The 10007-nt window shown below is 31.8% G+C and overlaps 1 protein-coding gene and 1 long non-coding RNA gene across 4 annotated transcripts in view; one reads left to right on the top strand and one right to left on the bottom strand.

Moving 5' to 3' along the window:
- The window catches only part of Cnc (NFE2 like bZIP transcription factor cap-n-collar), a 101126-nt gene extending 98216 nt beyond the window's left edge, over positions 1 to 2910 (bottom strand). For 2 of the 3 annotated variants that reach the window (XM_083052449.1, XM_083052465.1), the window contains exon 1: positions 1441 to 2910. In XM_083052449.1, the coding sequence (XP_082908575.1) occupies positions 1441 to 1902 (462 nt within the window). In that variant the 5' untranslated portion in view covers positions 1903 to 2910. The remainder of the gene's footprint in view (positions 1 to 1440) is intronic. The other variant, XM_083052457.1, reaches the window with a different exon arrangement.
- LOC145944310 (uncharacterized) overlaps positions 2519 to 10007 on the top strand; it is a 119429-nt gene continuing 111940 nt past the window's right edge. The window contains exons 1-3 of the long non-coding RNA XR_014426656.1: positions 2519 to 2659; positions 5392 to 5627; positions 5725 to 5766. This is a non-coding gene — a long non-coding RNA (uncharacterized LOC145944310). The remainder of the gene's footprint in view (positions 2660 to 5391; positions 5628 to 5724; positions 5767 to 10007) is intronic.

The raw sequence follows: 10007 nt of genomic DNA, 5'->3' as shown, positions 1-10007 counted from the left end.
CGAGGTAAAAATATAGACGAAAATATATATAGACGAAACAAGAGGAGGAAGATCGAATGCAGTCACACTTTCGAAATGTGCTACAAAGAAAAGTGAGTTTGTGATTCATCAATCTGTTATTATTTTTCTGCACGTGCTTCTATTTATAGTATCAATTAATAAACATTCTTTTGCTTTGTGTAATGTGTGCTCTTTCATAACACATAAGATATGGAATGCAATTCCAAAGGAGACTAACAAAATATATGCATATACATTGTATATACATACAATTATATGTATATACATTTCTATATGGAAAATAATTTATATATATATATATAAAAGAATAATTTATATGCAAATTTTTAGATTTTTACATCTATTTGATCTATTTAATATTTCTTATAATAACTATATAAAATACTGTTAAGAGAAATTCTGATCCAACTATAAACATAACCATCCGTTATATAAATAGCGCATAAAATTCCGCAAGGCAACTTAAGTTATTAATGAAATGATTAAAATAATATATGAACCAATTTAATTTGAAGGGAGGAAGAGAAAGAAAAAAGGGAGGCAAGAGGAAAGTTAAAGAACAAGTCTACGAACAGAGCAAGGTCGTTTGCAAGGTTTGCAAGGATTCGCGAGGTCATTTACATGACACGATTATACTGTTATAAAAAACAATTGCGTTCTCTTTTCAACAGGTATCTTCTTTTAACGTGACCGCGACGATATTTTTACGGTTATTTTTGGCTTTTTTAACACGGTTGCTTATAGCAAAGAAAAAAAATGTTCCAGATACACTGCCAAATATTATTTTTAAATCTGATTGGTGCATGCAGTTTTACGCACTCAGAATTTACGTCAGGAGACTATTTATTTTTATGTTATTGGTTGAAAAATATTATAGGATGTTATATGTATATAAGATTATAATATATATAAAATATGTATTTATAAAATATGTATTTACGTTCTTTTGTGAAATTGATAATAAAATGAAATTGATCAATATTATACATTTTCCATAATAAGTAATATTTATAATTATACAAATTATATAAATAATTAAATTTATAATTATAAATATACTTTGAAATAAGAAATTTTAACAAAGAAATGCTTTTATTGAAAATATCTAGAAAAAATATTTAGAATTGTTTAAAAATCTCTAGAATACTCTATTTCTATCATACTCTATTATATATAAATGCTAAAATGTATGGCCACTCTCATTGTACTTATTATATAAAATAAGAGCAAAACAAAATAAACAAGGATTAGCATTATCTTGTAATGTAAGGAAAATAGTTTAATTACGTAGATTTAAAATTCAGTTCAAATAACAGAAGATGTAACACACAATTCCTACGATATATTAATATATGCTAATCCTTGCTGCATCTGCACATATTATAAATCTCAATGCTAATAATCAATTAAAGAATGTACCTCTTGAGTGAGTTCCGTTGCTCCAACTGGCTCTGCGGGACTTTGCGTAGAGGTTGGTGTATCAGGAGATGTCACATTTCTTGTTGTATTTGTTGAAACAGGCACGCTGGAACTTGCCAATGCAGCATCTCTATTAGATTCATCGACATTTAATAGATAAGCATGTATAGCGTTGAGACCAGAATTCATTCTGTTATATCTTCCTAGTGAATTGAGTTCTTCGAACAGATCTCTCTGGTAATTTAGAAGCATGGAATCTGGATTCTTTGGGTGCACAAACATCGGACGATGGATAATAGTGTGATCCGTGTGCCATCCTGATCCATTGTTGAGATCCAAAGATCCTACATTGAGGGTTTGAATGTCCAGACCCAAATAAGATTCTGGATCCACGCGCAGCAAGGAGAGCAGCAGTGCCAATTGCAGCAGCTCCTCCCGATACAGTTTCTTTATGCACAACATCTTGCTGGCTTGTTCCAATTAAATCAGCACGAACAAAAACAAAGTTCTATATATCTTGAAGTGTTGTCACAGTGGTTTATTGTCTTTGTTAAGTACAAAAAATAGGTTTAACATCATGAATAGATGACGCAAGTTCCCAAGATATTTATTGACACCGCGTGCAAATAATGCAAAGCTATCCTCACGAAAATAGAGTATCTTCTCGCGAAATAACGACGATACACCGTTCACGCGATGAAATACATTTCGACACGATTGTGTGGAGTGTCAGTTTTTAAGGTTAGAGCGCGCACCAGAGTCACAGTGCTCTCACCTGCCTTTAAACTTTATCAAGTCCGGAGAAAAGAGTCTCGGTGGGAAAGTCGACTCGTCGCTCGTAGAGCCGAGGTGAAAATAAAAGATCCGCGCTTTTCTCCGAGCAGGAGCCGGTTTATCTTAGGTCAGTTACACGAGACCGAAATAACCTCAAAATAACGCACGAATCACATCACAAACTGCGGTGCGGTCGCGCGCGTCGCACACGCATGCCTCGCGAATACGGCGAATATTCCTCTTGACAAGTGGCTCACAATCAGCACCTCCCGATAGTCGACGGCATACTCGCGCACTATCGAAATATCGAATCGCGCTGGCAGCGCGAGATGCGTCAACAAGCGTGACACATCACACGCGAGTCAGCTGCGATTTGACATATGAGAGCGGGGAGAAGAAAGAATTTGACAGGTTCCTGCAATGACACTCTGCTATATATGTATATGTAAGTATATACATCGACGCGCAAGAAAAATGATGGAATTATCGCAAAGTTCGAAACGGATGTACGAGTAGCCCGCGAATTATGCGCTACAATTCCTTCTTTTTATGTCATAAATCGACACTTTCACACTTTTGCCGTACGAAACACTTTTGCGCGAAGGCGCGAGACGATTGTGTACATACGTTAAACGCGGAGAAACCGACCGAATGAGCGTCGTGCACCTTTGCTGGGAGAGATCGTTCGCGATATGTGACTCAGCAATCGCGCTCCGAGTCCGACGCGACGTCGCGCGTTTGTCAGTGACGTGTCAATGGCGCGAATCGCCCCGGACCTTTCTTATTATAAATCGCTCGCGCCCGATAATTATCATTGTTTTGCATTCTCTTTAATTATTTAGCGGAGCGAAAACAACTTTTGTCAGTGATCTATTTCATTATCATCCTCGCGATAACAACTTCTTCGCGATAATTAATAATCTCCTCAAGTGTAAAAAAAAAAAATAAAAATTAATTTATGCCCGATCAAAGAGATTTCGAAAATCGGATACACTAAATTTGTTGACATCAAACTCGGGATGCAAATAATTGCGAAAAATGATGCAATTTTCTTTTGAATGCATTTTTTTCGGCTGGTAAAGTTTTAATTATATTATTTGTCTTTAATTCCTTGTGTAAGTAGACATAGGTCGATGAAAATGCAAAATCACCGCGTTGATATAATGAGTCTCGGTAATGGATAATGATTGATACTGCGTCATGATATTCATGCCTGTTTATATAACACAGTGATTTTTTTTTTTATTATAATTTTTTGTTCACGATAGAAAAATATTATATATTATTACACAATTTCTACTTGTAGCATATATATCCTTACGAGATGTGCATTATATAGATTGTTATATATATATTTTATAATCACAGAGACACTTATCTTTTATATCAGAAGTTTTAAAATTGGGATACTGCGCAATGATTTATTATTTTAAACAAAAGAAAAGAATAATATATATGTACAGTCGTGGACATAGAGGTTGCGACACTTTATATATTCATTGAATTTATTTATTATAAATTTACTACGGCATTTAAATTTATATTACACACTATATACGCAAATTTGATAACATTATAATCATTTATCGCGCATAAGCACATAACAATGATTCGCATTCTGAATTTTACTGCATATTTATAAACTTATTAAAAAAAAAATGTCGCAACCTCTGTGTCCACGACTATACCTTATAGAACAACACAAGCGCGCGCCATTTTTCGGTTTTATATTTAAAGAAATTGATATTTTAAAAAAAATATAAAGTTGGTTTAAACTCGATTAATATTTTTTCACAGAAATTAGCCAATTAAAACGTTAATTTGCTAATTAAATTTTAAAATAATATGTTAAAAAATTAAAATAGTAATATGTTGTAAATAACATGTTATAATATCTTATTCTCGATTAATATTTCTTGACAGAAATCAGCTGATAACTGTCAAAAATATTTTAATCGAGTTTGAAGTATAACATATTATTTAAAACACATTATATTATTTAAATTTTTATAACATATCATTATTTTAAAAATTAATTAGCAAATTAACGATTTAATCAGCTGATTTCTGTCATAAAATATTAATAAAGCGAAAATTTACCAATTAAATTTTAAAATAATAATACATATGTTATAAAAATTAAAATAGTAATATGTTGTAAATAATATGTTATAATATTTTATTCTCGATTATAATATTTTCTGACAGAAATCAACTGATAACTGTCAAAAATATTAATCGAGTTTAAAGTATTATAACATATTATTATTTTAAAAATTAATTAGCAAATTTACGCTTTAATCAGCTGATTTCAGTCAAAAAATATTAATAAAGCGAAAATTTATTAAAAGAATATTCTAGCTTATATATTTATATTTATATTGTGTGTTATAATCAGGGATCCGGACCGAAACAAAATTAGGGTCCGGTTTCGGTTACGGTTTAATAAAATATTTAATAACTGTTCCGGTTCCAGTTTCGGTTTTTTGATAAATAAAAAAACCGAAACCGTTTAAATTATGATTTTTTCGGTTACGGTTCCGGTTTTTTAAAATTTTTACTTTTCGTTTTTCTAATTAATTTCTAAATTATATTACTTTAAAAAATTATTATTAATTTTTATGACATATAAATAAACAACACTTTATATTATACATGAAAATATATTTAGATATAGGTATATATATAGATAGGTACATATATAAATATATTTTCATATGTCATAAAAATTAATAATTTTTTAAAGTAATATAATTTATATATACTTTATATATGTTTATATATATATATATATATATATATATATATATAAAACGGAAAATATAATATCCTCACTGCTATCACTATTGCGATAATACATACACGTTTCAGAATATTTTAATAAAAAATAATTATAATTGCACTTCGAGGAGACAGTTATCATGACATTTCCGTCATTTGCGCAAAAACAGAAAAAAACACCGAAAAGAACCGTAAACCGAAAATAATTTAACGGTCCGGTTATGGTTCCGGTGTTATAAATTTAATAGAATTTCAATACGGTTTACAGTTTCGGTTCTACTAAAAAAACGGTTATGGAACGGTTATCGGTTTTGGTTCCGGTTCGGCCCGGGTCCCTGGTTATAATGCAAAATAATAAGATTATTCTAATATATATATGTATTTTATTTGTTACAGGTAGCATTGCGATACACAGTGCGATTCACGCGTGTCGAGAATGCCGTATAAAGTGTCGCGCGTCGGGAGTGCCATGTAAAGTTTTGCGTATCGGGAGTGCCATGTAAAGTGTCGAATAATCGTAATTATTCGTGTTTTTGCGAGTGTCGTGATTGCTACAAAGGAGCAATGACGGTCGACCAAGAGAGGAGGAGGAGGCCCGGGGAGGCATCGGGCGACATCGGGGCAACTATGAGGTATGCAAAATAAAACATTTTTTCTAAACTGCATTGTTTATGAGATGTTCGACACACACATATATGTATATACATAATTTGAATATTTTGTTTTCAGATCAATGTGATGTGTACTACAACTCCGCTATTGCATGTATCGGTGAGTGAAAAATTATTTATTTTATAACATTACTATAGCGGTAATGGGGATGTATATATGTTGAAAATATTAAAATAATAATGTTTTAAATAATGTGTTATCTTATCCACGATTAATATTTTTGACAAAAATTAGCTGATAATTGTCAAAAATATTTATCGAATTTAAAATATTATAACATCCCTTTCTAAAAAAGGCCTATTAATTGTAAGTCGATTCTCGCAAGTATTGTTGCATCTTTTCCGCGATGCTGATTGACTGTTTCGATTCGCATTATGCGTTATATTCGTATATCGAAAGGCTGTCATCGCGAGACTTAGTAGTTTAACAGTTTATTTAAAATAAAATAAAATAAAATAAAATAATATGTTTTAAATAATATGTTATAATACTTTAAACTCGATTAATAATTTTGATAGTTATCAGCTGATTTCTGTCAAAAAATATTAATCGCGGAGATAAGATATATTATAACATATTGCTATTTCAATATTTTTAACATATTATTATTTTAAAATTTAATTAGCAAATTAATGCTTTAATCAGCTGGTTTCTGTCAAAAAATATTAATAAAGCGTTAATTTGCTAATTAAATTTTAAAATAATAATATGTTAAAAATATTAAAATAGTAATATATTGTAAATAATATGTTATAATACTTTATTCGCGATTAATATTTTTTGACAGAAATCAGCTGATAAACTGTCAAAAATATTAATCGAGTTTAAAGTATTACAACATATTATTTAAAATTGATATTATTATTTTATTTTATTTTATTTTATCACAACGCGAATCTTGACAGCCAATGAGCATTGCGGAAAAGCGACAACTTACTTCGATATGCGAGTATCGACTTTACATATCTTTTTTAGAAAAGGATCTTTTTTAGAAAAGGAATGGTAAATCTGTAATTTAAGATTTGATTTTAAAAGTTTATGAGAGAAGAGAGCCGCGTTTCTTTAAAATCGAGAGTTTTAGGAAACTAATCATGAAATACGCTCCTGCAATTTGATGCAAATCTTGCGACTATTGTGTCATGCAGGCACACGCGGTTCTACTTGTATAGTTGATTAAAATATATCTATTTGTTATGCGCAACATTTGTATTGCGATATAAAATACGAGCTAGTTCCAACGAAGAAGTTACACGTACACTGTTTTATACTATACGCGACTTTGGATTCGCCGCGAGAGACCGTCCGTTGGCCTGATTACGAGTCATAAAACAAAGTGACGCAAAGCTCAATCTCTTTGTAATTACGCGCAACGCGCAAGTATATATCTATGCCTCAGTGCAATTTACCTCATCCTCTATATAATTTGGAAAGCTGGCTGCAATTTATTTTCTTATATATAACCGGTTCACATCTTATTTAGAGCTGAATAAGCCGTCTAATTTTGAGCATGATGTATTCATTGTAAATTTAATATCGCAGATGAAAGTCGTGTCACTGATCATCTAATATTAGACAGCACGTATGCATGTAGCATGTTGTATTAGCCCGGTATGTACATAAATAAACGTGCGTAACGCACTCTCTACTATGTAATTTTCATCTTCCGCAAAACAATTTACTTTCTCCGTTGTCTTTAAATGATATGGCCGTGAGTATATATAATTTTTTCGCAGATAATTGCCATATTTAACAAAGTTTCACGCGATGCATTCGAATGAAATAATAAAACGACGAATATGTGCGAATAGAATCTGTATATCTTGTTCTATCGATTTTTCGCAATAATTTATGAAGCTGGGATCATATATTGGTAAAAAAGTGGTATACATTCTTAAAAAGAACTGCTCTATAAATCATAATTTGATCTACATCGATATTCTACGAGGACTTATCTGTCAACGACGTATTCTATCGTCTTTCGATACGTCGAAGTTGCATCAACCGCGACCGTATTTACAATAATGAACTTTAACCCGTGTCACGTGTTCACTCACGCGTTGCCACGTTTGTCTACGCACGGGGCCTTTAACGCTTGTATGTGAGCAATAATTTACACACGCACGCGCGTTTCATTCTCACCTGACATACAGTTTTGCATTTGTCGATGACGCGTTGTTGCTGCGCAGCGATGATCGCATTCGCAGTGACTTCTCTGACAGCATTTATATAGATTAAAAATCTAAATTTTGTCACCGCGGTACCCATACGTCGCATATTAATTTTACGTATATTAAACCAAAAAGTTTGTAGGCTCTTGTGCTCTTGGTACCATAATTATCTGCTAACCATGTACTCTTGAAATGTATATACGATTAATTTTTGGCGCGCTTTAAATATATTAAAAATCGATATTTTGTCACCGCGGAACCCATACGTCGCATATTATTTTACGCATTTTATATCTAAAAGTTTGTAGGCTCTTGTGCTCATGGTACCATAATTATCTGCTAACTATGTACTCTTGAAATGTATATACGATTAATTTTTGGCGCGCTATATATATATTGAAAATTGAAATTTTGTAACCGCGGACCCCATACGCCACATATTAATTATACGCATTTTATATAAAAAGTTTGTAGGCTCTTGTGCTGTTGGTACCATAATTATTTGCTAACTATGAATTCTTGAAATGTATAGATGATTAATTTTTGGCGCGCCATAAATATATTGAAAATCGAAATTTTGTCACCGCGGACACCATACGTCGCATATTAATTTTACGCATTTTATATCTAAAAGTTTATAGGCTCTTGTGCTAATGGTACCATAATTATCTGCTAACTATGTATTCTTGAAAAGTATATACGGTTAATTTTTGGCGCGCCATAAATATATTGAAAATCGAAAGTTTGTCACCGCGGACACCATACGTCGCATATTAATTTTACGCATTTTATATCTAAAAGTGTGTAGGCTCTTATGCTCATGGTACCATAATTATCTGCTAACTATGTACTCTTGAAATGTATATACGATTAATTTTTGGCGCGCCATAAATATATTGAAAATCGAAATTTTGTCACCGCGGACACCATACGTCGCATATTCATTTTACGCATTTTATATCAAAAAGTTTGTAGGCTCTTGTGCTCATGGTACCATAATTATCTGCTAACTATGAACTCTTGAAAAGTATATACGATTAATTTTTGGCGCGCCATAAATATATTGAAAATTGAAATTTTGTCACCGCGGACCCCATACGTCGCATATTAATTTTACGCATTTTATATCTAAAAGTTTGTAGGCTCTTGTGCTAATGGTACCATAATTATCTGCTAACTATGTACTCTTGAAATGTATATACGATTAATTTTTGGCGCGCTATATATATATTGAAAATTGAAATTTTGTAACCGCGGACCCCATACGCCGCATATTAATTATACGCATTTTATATCAAAAAGTTTGTAGGCTCTTGTGCTGTTGGTACCATAATTATCTGCTAACTATGTACTCTTGAAATGAATATACGATTAATTTTTGGCGCGCCATAAATATATTGAAAATCGAAATTTTGTCACCGCGGACACCATACGTTGCATATTCATTTTACGCATTTTATATCAAAAAGTTTGTAGGCTCTTGTGCTCATGGTACCATAATTATCTGCTAACTATGTACTCTTGAAATGTATATACGATTAATTTTTGACGCGCTATATATATATTGAAAATTGAAATTTTGTAACCGCGGACCCCATACGCCACATATTAATTATACGCATTTTATATAAAAAGTTTGTAGGCTCTTGTGCTGTTGGTACCATAATTATCTGCTAACTATGTACTCTTGAAATGAATATACGATTACTTTTTGGCGTGCCATAAATATATTGAAAATCGAAATTTTGTCACCGCGGACACCATACGTCGCATATTAATTTTGCGTATTTTATATCAAAAAGTTTGTAGGCTCTTGTGCTCATGGTACCATAATTATCTGCTAACTATGAATTCTTCAAATGTATAGATGATTAATTTTTGGCGCGCCATAAATATATTGAAAATCGAAATTTTGTCACCGCGGACATCATACGTCGCATATTAATTTTACGCATTTTATATCTAAAAGTTTGTAGGCTCTTGTGTTAATGGTACCATAATTATCTGCTAATTATGTACTCTTGAAATGAATATACGATTACTTTTTGGCGTGCCATAAATATATTGAAAATCGAAATTTTGACACCGCGGAACCCATACGTCGCATATTAATTCTACGCATTTTATACCTAAAAGTTTGTAGGCTCTTGTGCTTATGGTACCATAATTATC

The sequence above is a fragment of the Prenolepis imparis genome, unplaced genomic scaffold (assembly GCF_030444845.1).
Source record: "Prenolepis imparis isolate NDT839.2.m4 unplaced genomic scaffold, iyPreImpa1.0 SCAF_1, whole genome shotgun sequence".
Lineage (NCBI taxonomy): Eukaryota > Metazoa > Arthropoda > Insecta > Hymenoptera > Formicidae > Prenolepis > Prenolepis imparis.
Note: the sequence above shows the minus strand (reverse complement) of the source record. Positions and strands in the feature narration are given on the sequence as shown.